Genomic DNA, 18,362 nt, shown 5'->3' with positions numbered 1-18,362 from the left:
CAGGGGTTAAGAGCACTGACTGCTTTTCCAGAGGTTCTGAGTTCAATTCCCAGCAACCATATGGTGGCTCACAACCATCTGTAATGAGATCTGGTGCCCTCTTCTGGCCTGAAAGGACACATGCAGACAGAACACTGTGTACATACATACATACATACATACATACATACATACATACATACATAATACACCTTTAAAAAATTCCCTGGGATATAGTTTAGGACAGACATTTAAAAGAAAAGAAAAGAAAGAAAGAGAAAGGAAAAACCACCAGGCCCAGAGGAAGGTCACCTGCCTTTCCAGTCGGGCCGCCAGCTAGGTGGCAGGGAGAGAGCAACAGGACACCTACCCACCCCAGGGCTCCAGAGAGGTGGAGAGAAATGGAGACGGACAGACAGGCAGGGATGCCAGGGTACCTGACTGGCAGAGCAAACCTCACGGTCTTCACCACTCTGCCCATCAGTCTTACCTGCTTCCTAGCCACAGGGCAGAGACAAGCAGGGGATACAGAGCGGCCTTTCCTCTGCTCCTACTGCTCAGAGGCAATAACAGGGACACTCAATGAACTGCAGCGGGGCCAGTGAGATGGATCAGTGGGGAAAGGTGCTTGCAGAGGTGAGCCTGACAAACTGAGTCGGAACCCAGGAACCCACAGAAGAGAGAACCCACTTCAGCAAGTTGTCCTCTGATTGCCACATGTGCGCTCTGGCATGTGCAGACACACCACCATAAATAAATCAACACATTCTTAGAAAAAAAGAAAAGGCAAGGGAACACATACTTTAGTCCACCCTTGCCAACAGAAAAAATGACTTCTCTGTGTAGCTTTATTAAAAGCCTACTTAGACAAAAGGGGCAAAGATGGCTAGTGTCACCAAGAATTCTGTCAAAGATTTTGTTCTAAATAAAAAAGGTTTCCAAACAGAATCCACTTTTGGATCCCAAAGAGTAAAAAGAAAAGGCAATGCCAACATCACATAAGACTGGGCTAAGCTAGAGGCAGGGGACAGAGTCCCCTGTGACTCTGTGAGAAATGTCTCCAAACCACTCTTACTCTCCACAGAGTCTGAGTGCCCCGCCTGAGCTACAGGCCCTTCTCCAGCATGGGGCGGCAGGGGCAGAGGGAGGCTTCGGGTAACATGCTGAGCCTCTGCAGAAGAAGGGAAAAAAGCCTGAGGACCAGCACACTCAAGAAAGGACCAAGGGGTCCACCACGCCTCTGGGCTAACCCTGCATGGGAATACTGTGTCCGAAAACAGCACTGTAAATAGTCACACGCTGAAGAACTTTAATGGGAAAATCAAGACTGCTATGAGATTCAGTCTGAGTTATTAAAAATGGCAGCAAACACTGCCAATTGGCCAAGTCATGATAGAGGTGACTTTTGATTACTATCAAGACTAATAATAAAAGCAAAAACTTATGAAATGATTTCTGCTGGCTTTTTAAAATGCTGTCACCAGGTTCATAGCTTAAGTGAGTAAAAACAAGGACGCACCACGCTGAGGTCTCTACAGAGGCTTCTAGTGATCACAGTACCTCGAGTAAGTCCAATGCTTCACTTACCATTTGTTAGTCTATCAAACAGAAAGATATCAAAATTCCAGTTTCCAACTCTGTCCAGCATACACTGAAATGAGAACCAAACATTTCTCCTGTAATTTAATCTCAGTAACACCCACTCTCTGCAGACAGTCCATAACAAAGTTAATGGGAATGAAAAGTGGCCTATTTACTTTGAGAAACACCAAGGGTAATTTGCCTTTGTTTATTTTCTAGTTTTGTTTTGTATTTTTCAATCCCGAATGTGTTTACTGGGATGGCTCCCACTCATCTTACACCGGGTGCTTTTAGCCTTGCTTTTCTGCCGTAGGAGCGGCCACCACACAGGACTACGGTTTGCAGGGCTGAAGGCCGCGGAGATTCACACCATCCTGGGCATTGCACATCCCTACAGTGAGACCTGGGGCTCTGCACCACGCGACCTTTCTTCTGTTTCCCCTTCTTGTCTTGTGGAGAGGGATGGGGAGATCCTTTGCACGAGGCATGTTCTTGTAGTGGTTGTCACCCCGGAAAAGCTATGTTCTAGTTTTGAGGCAGGGAACCATTTATGCAGCCCAGGCTAGTCTACAACTCATGGCAATTCTCCTGCTTCAGCCTCCTGAGTGCTGGGGTCACAGGTGTGTGCCACCACACTTGGCTTTCATTCTCCTTTTAGTTAAGACGTTTCCAACTGGCTCAAAAACTGTCTACAGAAATAAACTCCATTTGAGAACAAATTATTTTGTTTTTCAATTAATTATGTATAGGTCAGGTCAGTCTTTCAACCTGTTCCTATGATCTACATACTTAGAGAATTTGGAAATAATTTACCAGCATATAGCCCATATGCTGCATATTCTGAAATCAGATTTTAAAAATCTGCTGAAGAGTTATAAAGGCCACTGAGTACTAGCTAACTGCCAATACGTCCGCTAACTGTCGCCAGTCCTCACTTACGCCTGGGAAACAGGCAAAAACGACTGGCTGGGCTAGGGCGGAAAGCTGTGACGGTGACTGAGGAGTCACTTCTGGACTTGGGTCCCCACACTGAACCCAATTCAATTATCTGCCATCCAGAGTTGTTTTGTTTTGTTTTGTTCTTTTGAGACAAGGTCTCACTATACAACCCTGACTGTCCTAAAACTCAGTACGTAGACCAGGCTGACCTCAAACTCAGATCTGTCTCCCTCTGCTTCATAGCGCTAGGATTAAAGGCGTGCATGACCACACTTGGCTTGCTCACCAGCTTTTTAAAAAGACCCTTGAACTAGGGGGTATTTATTGACGATCTTTAAATATCATTCAAAACTACCAATAGAACCAGCCAATTAACTTTTGGGATAATACGTACTTAGGTAAACAAATCTACCTAAGTCCATATTTCATGGGCTTTTAAAGTGAATACTTTATTTTGTATCCCAAAGTTCACTGTACATACAACGATGAATAAACCACCACAAACAACATTAGTGTGACACTTGTGGAGACATAAATCACACCACCACACAGGTTAACATGCTAATCGAAACAGCAGAGTTCACAACAGTTTAAATTTTAGAGGATCAACAGTTCCCACTGACTTCTCAAGCAGGAAAACGTTCTTTTCTTTAAACTTTAACGTAACTTCAAAGAAGATACCTCAAGGCCAATCTACGTAACTTTAGAAAACCTGGCCTATAAAACTTAAGTAAAAAAATAATTTCCAATAAATTAAAATTCAAGATTATATAAAATCCCATCTGATTAAAAAAAATCCATTCACTTCAATCTTACTAAGAAATTTCCTGTGAAGTTCGTAAGAGTGAAGGAAATAACTCTTAAAAACAATGGCTTTAGTTAAGATGTAGCTGATGGAAGCATCTCCCCGGACTTTCATCTAGAGCCCTTGGGTGAACTCTGCTTCTGAGGCTGTGCAGCCCCCAGCTTCGTATCTCCAACACGGAGGCATCAGATCGGGCCCTCTCGTCTTCCCAGCGTCAATCCCGCCAGCCTACAGTTGACTGTCCCGTTGATCCACTCATTACTTAATGGTATAATAAATGCAAACGCGTTCACTACTTTTCTCAGAAGTTTTCCTTGTGCTGTTAGACCTGCTTACAAACAAACGGCCCCCAATCTGAAAAGTTGGCTCAATTCAGACAGGAAAAAGGTACCTAAATCAGTATTTTGGGGAGGTGGTTCCAGTAACTTAACAAGCAACTCAAATCTTTTGGAAGAAGTTGTACAAACCTTGGCTTGTCCATTATAATCGTCATCTAGAATGTTTAGAGAACTAGGAACTGTGGCGCCCCGGAAAAAGCGCGAAGATCTGAGATAGCGCTGGAAACTCAGTAGCCTTCTGATGTTCCTGGCGGACACTGACGCTTCAATTTCAGACTGAGCTGAAAGAAAGGGAGTAGCCGTGACACACAGGCAAACCCGCAGAGGCTGCCTCTAACACCCCGGGGTCCATGGGGTCCATGGGGTCCATGGGGTCCACACAAGCACTTCAAATGTGCTATATACACGCACTTCAATTTTTCCCTTTATTTTTCGTATATGGGCGCTTTGCCTGCATGTATGCATGTGGGCAAGGCTAGAAGAGCACTGTCTTTCCTGGGACTGAAGTTAAGGACGGCTGTGAGCCATCTTGTGGGTGCTGAGAATTGAACCCAGGTCCTCTAGAAGGACAGCCAGGACAGCCAGTGCTCTTAACTGCTGAGGCATTTCTACAGCCCCACATACACGTATTTTTAAAATTCATTAATTGCCACAAACAGTTCTTTCTAGGAGAGGTACTTCATTTCTATTTTGAACTGAAGAAGTAAAAAGTTTTGACACCTTTAGAGAGCAACGAAAGCATCTGGATTTAGAAGCAGTTTTAAAATTTAATTTCTGGTAACTGCTACTTCTCACACTGTTGCTGCAATACACTATATAAATATGAAATCGGAAGCAAGCACACACTCACAAATTTTAGTCTCACTACTGAAATGCCGAATCCCAGTCACATAGGAGGTATTAACAACTACAGTAATAACACATCTCAAATTCTAATGAGACAGTTTAAATATCTTAAAGATCATCTTAACTATAAAAAAAAAACAGGGAATAAATCTGTTTATATCCTGGAAGGGTTCTAAAGGATAAAAATAAAAAAGTTCTCTAAAGAGAAAAACTCTGGGGACCGTGGCTGTTCACTGGAAACAGTGTGTCCTTTCAATGAGTGGAACATTGTTTCTCCCCTCTACTGTCAAAATAACCCAGCTCCTTTGAGCACCAAAGGAAACAAGAGATGGCGGTTATTTAGCTCTGTACCTCAGCTCCACAGTCCTTCCACCTTTTAAAGTTACTGAGTTACTCAGCTACAGGCCTCTTAAGAATCTTCGGCATGTGCTCATGAACACCAGTTTTCTGTGTGTGTGCCAGCTCCCATGGTTATACTACTCATTTTCTCATTCCCTTCCTCCCTCCCTTCCTTCCTTTTCCTGCATTTATTCAGTACCACAGTCAGACTATGGAAATTAGCAATCGGTAGCATCCAGCTGTTACTAGCAATGTGAAGGGAACATCTCTATCACAGAGAAACTGTCTTTTTCTCTCTCCAGTTACAGAGTAGTATGCGCTGGCAGTTCCACAGCCCTGGAGTTAGATGTGTGTGCTGACAACAGTCACGTCTTCCTTCTGGGTCAGGACACAATGTTCTTCTCTGGCTCTCACAGCCACTCTGACCTTCCTGGTTGCTTTCTAGGTGGATTGTAGCCTCTCACTTTTTTTTTTTTTTTTTTTTGCCTTCAACTCTGCTATGATTACTATTAATTGTTAGTTGGAAGAAATCTAGAATCATGTGGGAGACTAAGCCCCCGCGTTCACCTGTGGCGGGTTATTCTCAGTTAACCAATGCAGAAAGCCCCAGCGAACGGTGGCCAGGACCATTCCCCTGTAGATCTGGACTGGAAATGGATGGAGAGGCATCTGGACCCCTGCTGCTTGTCATTGTTCTCTGCTTCCTGACTCAGGTGAGGAGATGCGGCCAGTCTCCTTAAAACCCACTGTGCATCCTGCTGTGACGGACTGTAACCTGGAACTGCACACTGGAATGTGCCCTTTCTCCCTTAAGCTGCTCTTGCCAGGGTATTTTATTGCAAAGTTTAAAAAAAAAACAAAAACAAAAACAAAAAACCCTACAAAAAACTAGGACAAACTAGTCACAGCCACCCATAACTTCTCCCTGGGCACCTGTACTTGTGCATACACCCACACGCAAACACTTTTAAAGATGATGCATGTAATTCTCAAGGCAACCACTAAAAACTTAAAAAGACATGCAACAAGAAAGAATCAAAGTGGTACATGAAGGAAGATCATACATTTTTTTCTTTCCTTATATTTTCTTTTTCCGTACAATATGCCTTGATTACGGTTTCCCTTCCCTTTACTCTTCCTCCCCTCCCATCCAGATCCACCCCTTTTCTGTCTCATTAGAAAAGAACACACTTCTAAGGGATAATATTAAATATAACAAAATAAAGTATAATACTACAAAACTACCACATTAGAATTGGACAAGACAAACAAATAGAAGAAAAACAGCCCAAGAGAAGGCACAGGAACCAGAGACCCACTCATTTGCACACTCTGGAATCCATAAAAACACTATACTGAAAGCCATGATACATATATGCAGAGGACCTGGTGTGGACCACCTGGTGCGGACCTGTGCAGGCCCTGCGCATGCTGCTTCAGTCTCTGTGAGGTCATACGAGCTTTGCTCATGTCAATGTGGAGGGCCTTGGTGTCCTGGTGTCCTCCAGCCCCTCTGCCTCTTACACTTTCCGCTTCCCCTTCCTTAGGGTTCCCTAGCTCTGAGGAGAGGGATTTGATGGAGACACCCCATTTAGAGCTGTGTGTTCCAAGGTCTCTCACTCTCTGCATGATGTCTGGCTGTGGGGCTCTGTATCTGTTCCCCTCTGCTGCAGGAGAACAGGCAGACTACAGATTTTTGTTACTGTGTAGGAGAGAGATTATACATGTGCATGAAGGTAGCGGCTACTGAACTTTTTCCAATTTCTACGTTTTTCATAAAGAATCCTGTAATGACAGGTTCTGTGGAAATCCCTCTGCACAGCCTGACTCCCTCACAGTAAATCCTCAGAGGCAAGGCAAGTGAAAAAGCTTCTGTCACTAGTGTCTAACACACAGATCCCGCTAGAGAGTGAGATTTCTGTAAGTGAGATAAAGACGTTTCTAGAACTGTCCTGGGGGAGCTTCCAAAACACAATCTGATAAAGAGTTTTGGAACTATAAATCAATAATAAAACACTCACCACTGTGACACTGCTGAGAATATGTATTTTCTTAATGTTTGACCACCCTCTGCCCCCTGCTCTATAGTAACTAGAGGTGAAGTCCTTACACTGAAAACTCCAACAGAGACATCTTCTGGGGGACCCATAAGGGTTAAGTTGGGATGACTGTGCTCAGCTTTTCTTTCAACCTTGTTAAACCTGAAGCCACTGTAGAGGGAGACTTCGGGTTGAATGAATAACAGCTTCTAGGAATATATCAAAGAGGCGGCATTCGGGAATGGGAAAGAATCCAGTACCCTTCATTTGGATAATTACTAAAAAACTCACCCTCTGGCCAAATTACACAAAAATCCAAGCCTATTATCAATACTCAGATGAGCTCATTCTGTAACACGAGGTGAGTCATTGTTTCGTAGCACAACAGACAACAGATTAAACTTATCTTATTAAAGCTCAGCCGTCATCAAGCTTGGATTACTTGCTTCCAAGGTTTGTTCTGGTTATCACGGTTAGCTACACTGTGGCTTAGAAAGCCAATGGCATAGGAAGTTCACGTTATTATCAGAGTGCCTTGAAAAGCACTACCGCCCCATGCCAGACCATGCAGCACCGCCAAAGCTAATGAGCATGGGCACTGTGTCTAGGTGTCCTTTCTTTACTCTTTTGGACCAAAAAATAAAGTGGAGAACAGTAGGTGATTTTTAAAACATGCTGGGTTTTCCTCCTCATCACATTATAAAGTACAGAGGAAATACAAGCCCCAGGACAGGAAGAGAAAAGGGCTGGAGATGGGCTTCCATGAGCGCCTGATTCTCCTGCAGATACCTCTCTACTACACCCCTTCTACAAACCACAACTATAGGGCATAGCTGTTAGATTAGAAAGGCCCTTCACAAAGGCTCTTGAAACGGACCACTGCTCCAGTAATCCACAAGGGGGCGCCCTGTAACCACTGGCTCTGTACACAAATCGGACACATAGGAAATTACTGCTCAGTTCATCTTTATAACTAATAAGTGCTTTAAGGTTTTAGCTCTAGTCTAACACTATGTTGAACAAGGACTGAATAAAAAATTCCAAATACATTCTAATTTTTTCTTCCCTTCCCTTAGTTTCCCTCAAAAAAAAAAAAAGTTACGGAAAAGCCACATCTAAAAGTCAATTATTAAAAAAAAAAAAAAAAGTAACTGCATTTCTCCTACCTCTGTGGGACAAGGTTTTAAAGAAGAATTTTTAGACTTAGCAGGTATGACCAGGTGGGAAACGCTATTCTAGGCTGCTCTGAGCAATCGTCTTCAGCTACCTGTGCTGAGAATGGAGACGGGACCCCAGAATGGGAAAAGATGGGCTTAGAACAAAGACTCATCCGGGTCTCAGTCCTGCTCTGTCACGAGCTTTGTGACAGGAAGCAGGTTACTGATAGTCTCTGGATGTCCTCTGTTCTCTATCAGGAAACAGGCCTGAGGACTGTGGTAGAGTCCAAATGAGAGAACATGCAGAATGTCTCTGCATAGTTCTGGAAAGAAGCAAGCACTCAAAAACTACAAAGGATAAATTATATTTATATTCAAATGATAATTATAAAGATAACACTTTAAACCCAGACCAGATTTCTTTTTCATGGTTACACACTTAATACTGAAAACTACTGTCTACGTAAGTACTTCAGAACTAACTGTACATTCACAAGATTTCAAAATAGTCTCAGGACTTTAAAATGAACATGTAGTTCAAGCTTTACTATGAATAAAAAGTGAGCCACTCACAATCTCAAATTAGATCAACTCCAGTAAGAATGAAATGTATCACCAGCATTTTCCCCTCAAGCAACTCTTATAACCCAGGTTCACAGAATTAATGCTCATTCTGATGATTTAATAATTAAATAAGAGATACAGAACTCTTTGAGACAAGACTGTTCTTGCTATGGATTAGGTATCTTCATTTCTCAGGCTGGAACATACGTTATTTAATGCTCAGGCCTTGAACTTAGCTATGTTCACGTGAGGTTCTTAATTCCCTGTTAATGAGCTGGGAGAGAAGGGGAAGGAAACAGGTTTAGTGCACACTTCCTTCAAAGAGCAGCTGCAAAAGCACATCAGGGTGGATTTCAATTTCTCCAGTCCTGCCGAGTACAGAAGAGCAAACACCACAGGAATGGAGTAAGATGAAGGTCCAATCCGTATTGGCCCCCCTAATTTATGCGATGAAGTCATCAGAGACACCTGGAATACTCATTTCTTCCAAGTCTGGGACAAAGTGATGAAAACCAACGCTTCTTAAATGCAGGTGTCTAGAACGTTCTGGAGACCAGAGTGACATTTCCTAGTGCATCAACATGGCTGTGCTCATCTCCACAAGAACCAGCTGGTAAGGGACTACTACTAACAGGAGTAGGAACTCGGGTCACTGTCAGGAAAAAAGGATGGAGTTCGTGTGCGTGTGTGTGTGTGTGTGTGTGTGTGTGTGTGTGTACGAGTGCACACGTGCACACATGCATGCACACACAGGCGCGCACATGCACTACCATGTGTTATGCTTGCAGCAAGTTAGTTCTCTCCTTCCACCATGTGGGTCCTGGGTATTGAACTCAGACCTGATGACAAGTACCTTTACCACTGTACCAATCTTGCCAGCCTTGTTTTAAGTGACAGCTCTGGGAGTGGAAGAAATGCTGTCATGGAAGGGAGCAGGTGTGATTTCAAGATAAATATGCGGGAGTCAACTAACTTAACCGACACTTTAGACAAAGTACGGCCCTGGTCTATAATGGCACATGTACAGGTGCAGGCTGGATGTTCACGTTTGAGTAAGAAACTAAATTAGAGAAGACAGAGAGACACCTCAGCAGACCAACCAATCAAAACAAACTAGTCTGTGAATAGGAAGGTGGTGACGGACAGTGGGAACGTGAAGGGGAAAGCAAGGACAGACAGACAGGGGAGGAAAGTACCAATCATACGTCAATGCTTACGGGGCCGAAAGTACAGCAGCTGCTGAACACGGCGGTAGCCGCCCTGGTACAGCTGCTCACAGGGAAGCCGAGTTAAGCAGCCTGCTCCGCACTGGAAAGCTCAGGGCACACACAGACCCAGATGTTGTTCCTATCGTGTAAGCATGGAGCAAACAATCTAAGCCTAATACAGCCTTGTTACAATGACAGGACACAACCCAAAGCCAATATACCTGAGGAACTATGGCAAAGGGTTTTGTATGTTTCAATAGACAGTCATAATAAAGACAATGTAAAAGGCTTAACTCAAACGAAAAGCAGCACATAGCCTGAACTTGGGGGAAGCAAATAAAGATTATCTGTGGGGAACTGTAAATAAGACCCTGTAACTCTAATTGTTAGAAGACACATAGCTCCAGTCAATTCAGTGCAATAAAAATATCTCAGTATCTAGCATGAACTGGAGCTCCTGGAGAGGAGGGATAAGTAAATACATGAAGGGAAAGCCTAAAGCTAAGAGCTTGAGGAAAGCAAACACTCTGGCTCCCCTGCTGCCCTAGTACGCACTGGTGGAGAGCAGCACTGAAGGATAATGAATAGGCGGAGACAATGGGTAAAACACATTTACATCGGCTCAAGTGGTACTGGGAGGCCAGGGGAAAAAAACGGAAATAACTGCATTTGTGTAGACATGAAAAATAGTAAAGAAGCAGCATTCCATGTGTTACATCTTCCAGACGTTGCAGAAACCACATCCCCTGTCTGGTGACGTCAATGGGCTTTGGCAAATCCCAAGGAGAGAACAGTCAAGTTGACGACTTCCATTATGATTTAACAAGCATTCCAGAACCTAAGTAGAACAGGACTGTAATGGTGTTATCTGAGGTACTGGGGGACAAAACGAGGGCCTTGCACATGCTAGCAATAGTTCTACCAACAAACTACATCCTCACCTGTAACTCTTAAGGATGAAGGAAAGATGGCTGAGTTTCAAGCAAACAAAGGGTTACCTGGTGTGCGTGTGTATACATGCCTCTCCCTCCTTACTCGCCCCCATGGTGTGTGTGTGTGTGTGTGTGTGTGTGTGTGTGTGTGTGTATGTGTGTGTGTGTGTGTGTGTGTGTGTGTGTGTGTGCCTGTACCAGAGGTTGAGGTCAAATGCCATTCTCAATGGCTCTCCACTTTTCCTGTTTTATTTCTGGTAGTGATGGTGTTGAACATAGGGCCTCATACATGTGAGGCCCACACTACCATTACATTATAGTCCTAGCTTCCAACTTTATACTTGAGATGGGGTCTCTTGCTGAAGCTAGAGATCACCATTTACTCAAACATCCACCAGCATGCTCCAGGGCCCTCCTGTCTCCGCTTCCTTAGTCCTGGGACCCGAGACTTGCTCTCCCACACCCTGCTCTTTATGAGGGTGCTAAGGATCTAAACTCAGGCTTACAGGGAGAGTACAGTACTGAGACGTGTCTTTGACACAGAAACACATATCAACATAGAATCCAGTTATATTATCATGTCTAGTTAATTTAGGAGACCAGCTATCTATGGCCAATAGAACACGGGAAAAGAGAATTTCTGCAGGCTACTTGGGACTTTTGCTTCAGCCTACTGAACTCAAAAGAAGGAAACAGACATGAGCTTTCCTCTGGGTTATCTCTCTGGGTTTGTTTGTTTGTTTGTTTTGTTTTTTTAAGCAGGAGCCTGAAAACACATAGAGAGGGGAAGCTGTCACAACTGAGGACAGGATCCTGAGGACAAGGCAGGAGGACATGTTGAAGACCCACAAGCTCCAGGCCACAGTCAGCCCAGCACCAACCCGGCCCCGCTGTCTCCTCCCTGAATTCTCTTCCAATACCAACAATGACTCACTTAGGAAAGAAAGACGCCTTCTCTTAAGCTTGTGCAAATACACATAATAGATATCTCTGAGCTACAACAGACAAGACAAAAGATAAAGTTCATAAAATACAAAGACTGCTTCAGAAAACCTCTTGGGTGAAAAGTACCTGGGGGACTTTTTAAATCTTGACATGAAGACATTCCTAGAAGTTCAAATGTAGGGTGAGACTCATCAAGAATGAAAGCGTCTCTGACATTTCTATCTAAAAAAGACCAACCTAAAAAAACAGACTTCAGTCAGGAAAGCAGCTTCACACAGGAAGGGGCCAGACTGGTCCTACTTGCAGACTCCAGATCTTTGGGAAGCATGTCTTGGCAGAGGACCTCACCATGGAAATCACTCTGCTCTGTGGCCATGAATAAAAAAAAAAATTTCAAAATATCTCCAAATTTAAATTCTCCCAGTTCTTTATAAATAACTGCAGGACTGGTTTAATGTAACTTAATTAAGAAAAACATGATCTGAATATAAGCCTATGACTTTATATAAAGGACTAATTTCATTATATCACATTTTTTTTCTCTCTAAATGATTCAGTAACACCATCATTTAGAGCATTAGTATCACAAACCAGGCAAATGTGAATTCCTTTGCATGAACTTACACATTTATATCTGATTATCCCTCTGTGTGTCTTTCTAGTTCTAGTGGTGACATCTGATAGGAAAGATGTTGGGAATTCTTAATACATATTATCACTGTCCTGAGTCTGAAACAACTGTAATTTCCACCAGTGTCTTAGTTCATTGTTGGTTGAACTTTCTAAGTCAGAAAGGACTCTGTTTAGTAAGGCTGATCATTTATTGTAGCTAATAAGCTCCTGTGCTCAAATGATTTTCTTTCCTTCACTGGGGATAAAGGGAGATAAGACAAGGTCTCATACAGCCCAGTGTATCCTCTTTTGGCATGTACCTGAAGCTGGTCTTGAACCTCTGAACTTCCTGCCTCTACCTCTCAATTGCTAGGATCATAGGTATATGCCATTAATTGATTTTCCTCCTCCTCCTCCTCTTCCTCCTTTTTTTTTGGTTTTTCGAGACAGGGTTTCTCTGTGTAGCTTTGCGCCTTTCCTGGGACTCACTTGGTATAACCCAGGCTGGCCTCGAACTCACAGAGATCCGCCTGGCTCTGCCTCCCGAGTGCTGGGATTAAAGGCGTGCGCCACCACCGCCCAGCTTCTCCTTTTTTTTTTTTAACCTTCCAGCCTACACCTTCCTGGAAGACAGATTTATTTATTTGTTTGCTTGTTTATTTGTTTATTTATTTATTTATTTATTTATTTATTTATTTATTTATGAGACAGGGCCCGGAAGATAGATCGATCTATCTATCTATCTATCTATCTATCTATTTATTTATTTATGAGACAGGGCCTTGCTATGTAGCCCAGGCTGGCCTCACACTGGCCTCTTGTCTTCATTTCCTGAATGCTCGGATCATAGACAGAAGCCACCATACCCAGCTAAAAGGTCTCTTTAAAGTAAAAAAAAAAAAATGCTGGGCAGGAAGGCCTATGGCAAATCCTGCTGTGAAAGTATACTTACAGGCCTTCCGAGAATAAGGGTTATGGTAAGAATAAGAGGTAAAGCCAAGACACAAAAACTCCCAGCAAAGAAAAGTACTGTCTACGTAAGATTAACATTGAGGTCCTTCTTTAAAACCTTGGAGCCTGTAATCAGTTCCCCAACTGGTAGCTATCTGGCTTAAAGTGGCTGACAGGAGAATTAACCTTCAGAATGTGAACCCAAGCAGGGTTTATAATGAGCCACATACAGAAGAAAAGCTCAACGCTGCAATGTCTGGATGTCTCATTTCTAGGAAAATCTAGTAAAGAAATTTACTGAACACAGAGGAAAACATGTAATATACAACTTAAAAATAATTGCAGCACCTGAAACACAATCAGCAGATGGAGGCAGAGCACAGAGAATATAAAAGCCCAGACTAGTCCAGCTCCCACGCTCTGCCAGCACGCCGTGTGTCTTCAGTTTGCCAGTGATTCTTCCCTGTGTCTTTCCTTCTCCCTGGTGAGAAGACCTGATCCTGCGTGCTCAGCAGGGACATGGGGGACAGAAACCCTAATGGGAAGACAGAAAACCACCAGAAGAACTATGAACTGAATCACTGAAGGCTCAAGGAGGCCAGAGGGGACAAACACGACTGTAACTTAAGAACACAAACACACACAGGACTTAGTAATGGGCTAAATTATTAAGTAGAAAGGGGCAAAAACAGCCAAGACTTTGCAGCAGGGAAATGAACAGAGCTGGGACAGAAGTAAAGAGGTACACAGAAAGGTAGGTGGAGCTGCAGACAGAAAATTCCCGCTGCAATGACTATAATACACCTACATCCAGAATTTAAATAACATTTTACTTCAGCATGCATGTTTTTATGTCATTGTAAAAGTAGTATTATTTTAAATTATACATGTAAGAGAAAAGGCGTATTATAGTCTTTTAAAAGGTTGGGTTACCTGAACGTTCAAACCTACCCTGCAAAGTCAACTACGTGCAGGTGCCCTTACCAAGTCAAGATCCCAGGAAGTGAATGAGCTTATAGCCCAGGTGTCTAGGCAGAAGGGCAGGCACTTCATAAGGAGCAGAGAGAAAGAACTTTGCCTCCACAGAAATAAACCAGATATTTCCACCTTGTATGAAGAGAAGAAACACTCTACAAGGAAGCAGGGCTGGCTACCCCTGAAGGTCGTGGCAGTTCAAGTTTAGTGCATACATGCAGACCTAAGGGTTACACATTTCACTTATCATCCAATCTGGCAATCTTTAGCTCGGAAAAGGAATATGTAGCAATCTATAAACTTATCTCCACCAGCAGCAGCACATTTAGTCAGTCTTCTCTTATTTTTAGATTATGTCTTATTTCTTCCTGGCTTCATAATGATGTAAGAATTCCCTGCTAGTCCATTCCATCCCTTCCCCACCAAAATTTACCATTTGCCCTCCTATTTGAAACTTCCAGCATCCTTTATAGCAATCTTATTTCCCAGATCTTCTTTTACTGAATTTAGTGAAACTCTGGGCGTGTAGGAGAGAGAAGACCCCTAAACCAATACATCAGAGACAGATGTCTCCAACAGTCTTAGGACCAGAGGATTTTATAGCAGACTCCTCAAAAGTTTAAAAGACTGATAGTCTGAAAGCTGATCAAACTTCAGATCATAAAAACGGAACCAAGCAAAGTCATTTTATAAAGGAAAAAGTCTTTTTAAAAGCAAATGCAACATTCTTACTGGAATGTCAGTCAGTAATAAAATCTTTTAACACCGCCAACAAACAAGAATGCCCTCAGTAAAGGCGCCAGCAATAACTCAACAGTAAGCTGTTTTCTGTGAACTAGCCACACTGCCCAGTTCGAGGAGGGAGCAGAGAAGCTCGGTCCTACAGACACTTTCCCTTGTAGATCTCTAGAATTTATTCTTTATATTGACCACCGTATCTTCTCTCCTCTACTCTTAGGACTGTAAACAATCACACTGACTTTCTTCAATGTTTAAAGCAATCTTACGTTCCAAGCAAAAATCTCTCAGTCTTCCAATCCACTACAGATGTAACCTGACATGCTCTTTGGAACGCTTCATCTTACACAGGCATGATTCGGCTGTAACTATTCTTTCATATTCATGTAGGCAGTATCGAGACTATGCTAGCCTTAAGAATAAATCTAAGTGTATTCTGTTTCCTCTACTTCGGCTTTATTTTTTGTAGCACTTCACAGCTAAGGTCTTTCCTTTCTCTTCTAGCTTCTTGGTTCCTTTGCTCAGCAGGCCCCCACCTCGCAGCTCCTGACGTCAGCCTCTCGTGTAAACAGCTCTGCTACCCCAGCCTCAGGATGCCCCGAAGCCCAAGGACTGCAAGAGCACCTCACACAGCTGCTCCAGTTGGAAAGGACAGTACGACAGGAAGTGGAGGTCTCCTCCCTGGCAAACTGGTAACTGCCCCTCTTCAGGTACAGGTTTTGCCTCTTCTACGACTTTTGCTATTTTCTCTTTGACTTTGGATTTCACAGTTGTGTTAGGAACCACCTAAGCATGCTTTTCCTTCAATGTTTCTCTGCTTTGTAGCGGGTTTACCCACCCACCCCACAGTTCCCCAGAGTTTTCTTGAATGCAAGCAGCAGGAAATATTAGATAGAAGTATTCAGATTGTGGAGATAAACAAATAGAAAATACAGGATAGCCTCAAGAGGGCCTGGAACCTATTCCAAGGAGCCCTGACTGTCTCTGCCCCAGGGTTTTTATAGAGACACCAGCAGTGGAGCAAAAGACCTCCTCCCCCAGCACAGCCAAGTGCAGACCATCTCAGACACCTGCACTCAGGCCCGTGGTCCTAATCATCCTCTATGCGGACCTGCTGGGTAAAGGCATGAGGAACCCGAAAACGGGCTCCCACACTGCTTTAGGCTTAAAATACTTCTTGATCTGCATTTGAAAAGGTGGCTGTTCTATGACAGCAGTTTTGAGTCATTTGTTACTGTAGGAAGAAGTGATCCTTCAAGGCAGCCCCGGTGTCCCTGTACACTCTCACTGGGTGTGCAAAGACTGAGAAGCTGCTAACACGCTGCCACTAGCATCTGTCCTTGGGATGCTTGGTACAGACTGCAACCACCTTGACATAACCAGTGCATGAGATATTTCAAAGTCAGGATTCATTTCCAGCCTTACGAAGTGCTTCGGGGTTTCACTCAAGCACCGAGGTAAAACATGAGCTGCTCCCTCAGCCCATGCAAAGGTGGCAGGCTGTAAAGCCCTGCTTCTGCTTTTCTAACAGTAAGTGTCCAGTGGAAGGAAGCGCTGGGCACCTTATCCCCTTTCTCAGAATCAGCACATGACCCTTCAGGGGAAGGGTGGGTGACTCACAATGCCAAGCTCACCTCCCCACCTCATTATATTCTGAATTATTTAGGTTGTTTTTTATATTCTGTCAAGTTTGGCTTCATTTTTTAGAGTGTTAATGTATATTACTAAACATTACCAAAAGCCGAACCAGTCCAAAACTAGATTTAACACATTGAGTGTTTCAGAGTTTTATCCCTTGTTCCCCTTTCTCTCCACTAAGATCAAGACACACACAAAATGTTTTTAAAATATGCTATTCTATCAGTATTTTTAAATAAACCAAAAAGATGACACTTCATTCAACTTCTAAAATACTATTACAAAATGTTATTTGCATAAAAATGCTGATGTCATCTCAAGTAATGAAGAAAAACAGTAACAGAAACACCTATAATCTAATTTAGCTGGAAGTGAGGTTCAATTGGTGGAGCATTTGCTGGGCATGCACGGAGCCTTAGGTTTGATCTCCAGCACCTCAGAGACCAGGCACAGTAACTCACGCCTATATGTAAGGCCCAGGAGGGAGGCAGAGGCAGAAAAATAGATGTTCAAGGTCATCTTGGGCAACACAGTGAGCATGAGGCCAGCCTGAGCTACATGAGACCCTGAGTCAAAAACAAAGTCCTAATTATTATTCTCTTCTAGTTCTCTCTCTCTCTCTCTCTCTCTCTCTCTCTCTCTCTCTCTCTCTCTCTCTGTTTTGTTTTGTTTTGTTTTGTTTTTTTTGAGACAGGGTTTCTCTGTATAGTTTTGGTGCCTTTCCTGAAACTCACTCTGTAGCCCAGGCTGGCCTCAAACTCACGGAGATCCGCCTGCCTCTGCCTCCCAAGTGCTGGGATTAAAGGCGTGCGCCACCACTGCCTGGCTCATTATCTCTATTTTTTAACGTTATCTAGAAATATAGTATAATTTATGAGCTTATGTTTTTAAAAAGTCAGAATATAATACAGCATTTTTTTCTTCCTTGTATTCTTTCTCCTTGAGAAAATTAAATGCTATGAAGACCGAAACTCGAGTTTTGAAAACATGAGAGAAATACGTACAGTGAAAAACACGGAAGTCAATATATGGGTGTGAACCTCTTCTTTCTGCTTCAAATCCTGCACGGCTTCTTACGCGGACATCTCCTGGACAGTCAGGAACAAATGTAAGTTTAGAAAGCTGTTTCCCTCGTACAAATAGGCCCACGTAGGATCCTACTCCTCAGTATGGCCCCGTCACAGGAGGCCAGTGAGGAAGGTAACAGGTTAGTACAGCAACATACATACAACTGAAAATGTCACAATGAAACCCATGACTGTATGCTAAAAAATAATCCAAACAAAATAAGCTGAATGAATGGTTAAAAACTGACTTATTTGGAGGAGGAAATAAGATTTCAGTATTGAGTTGTAAGGCTGGGTTAGAAAACTTCTAAAAATTTCATTCCTTAATAATTATCTATATTTTAAAGGTCATTTCATAACTCTGATGGGGTTGAACCAATCACCATAAAAGGCCAGTGGGAAACAAAATCTGTTTCACAGAAGAAAATCCTAAAACAAAACTTCAAAAGCCATAGCAAGAAGCAGGCATCCACCACCACACCTGCTCTGCTGAGGCCGGCACACTGGACTGCCCACAGAGAGTATGCACACAGGAAATTTGATTACTCCCAAGCAGCCTGCAAGGCCTCTGTGCACTGGAAACCTCTCTCCTCACCCGAGGTTTTTAGCAAGTTCTTAAACTTTTGTTTTTACCTGTTTGATGCTGTTCTTACATAAATGCACATGATTTTCAGATAATTTCATGACCAATTACCAGGCACTCATTGTA

General features: G+C 43.1%; 1 protein-coding gene across 2 annotated transcripts in view; it reads right to left on the bottom strand.

Moving 5' to 3' along the window:
* Pde7a (phosphodiesterase 7A) overlaps positions 1–18,362 on the bottom strand; it is an 88,597-nt gene that overhangs the window by 15,475 nt on the left and 54,760 nt on the right. For both annotated transcript variants that reach the window (XM_059254039.1, XM_059254040.1), the window contains exons 3-5: positions 17,591–17,674; positions 3,772–3,923; positions 1,567–1,630 (exon numbers count right to left, since the gene is read on the bottom strand). In XM_059254039.1, the coding sequence (XP_059110022.1) occupies positions 1,567–1,630; positions 3,772–3,923; positions 17,591–17,674 (300 nt within the window). The remainder of the gene's footprint in view (positions 1–1,566; positions 1,631–3,771; positions 3,924–17,590; positions 17,675–18,362) is intronic.

The sequence above is a fragment of the Peromyscus eremicus genome, chromosome 2 (assembly GCF_949786415.1).
Source record: "Peromyscus eremicus chromosome 2, PerEre_H2_v1, whole genome shotgun sequence".
Classification (NCBI taxonomy): Eukaryota; Metazoa; Chordata; class Mammalia; order Rodentia; family Cricetidae; genus Peromyscus; species Peromyscus eremicus.
Note: the sequence above shows the minus strand (reverse complement) of the source record. Positions and strands in the feature narration are given on the sequence as shown.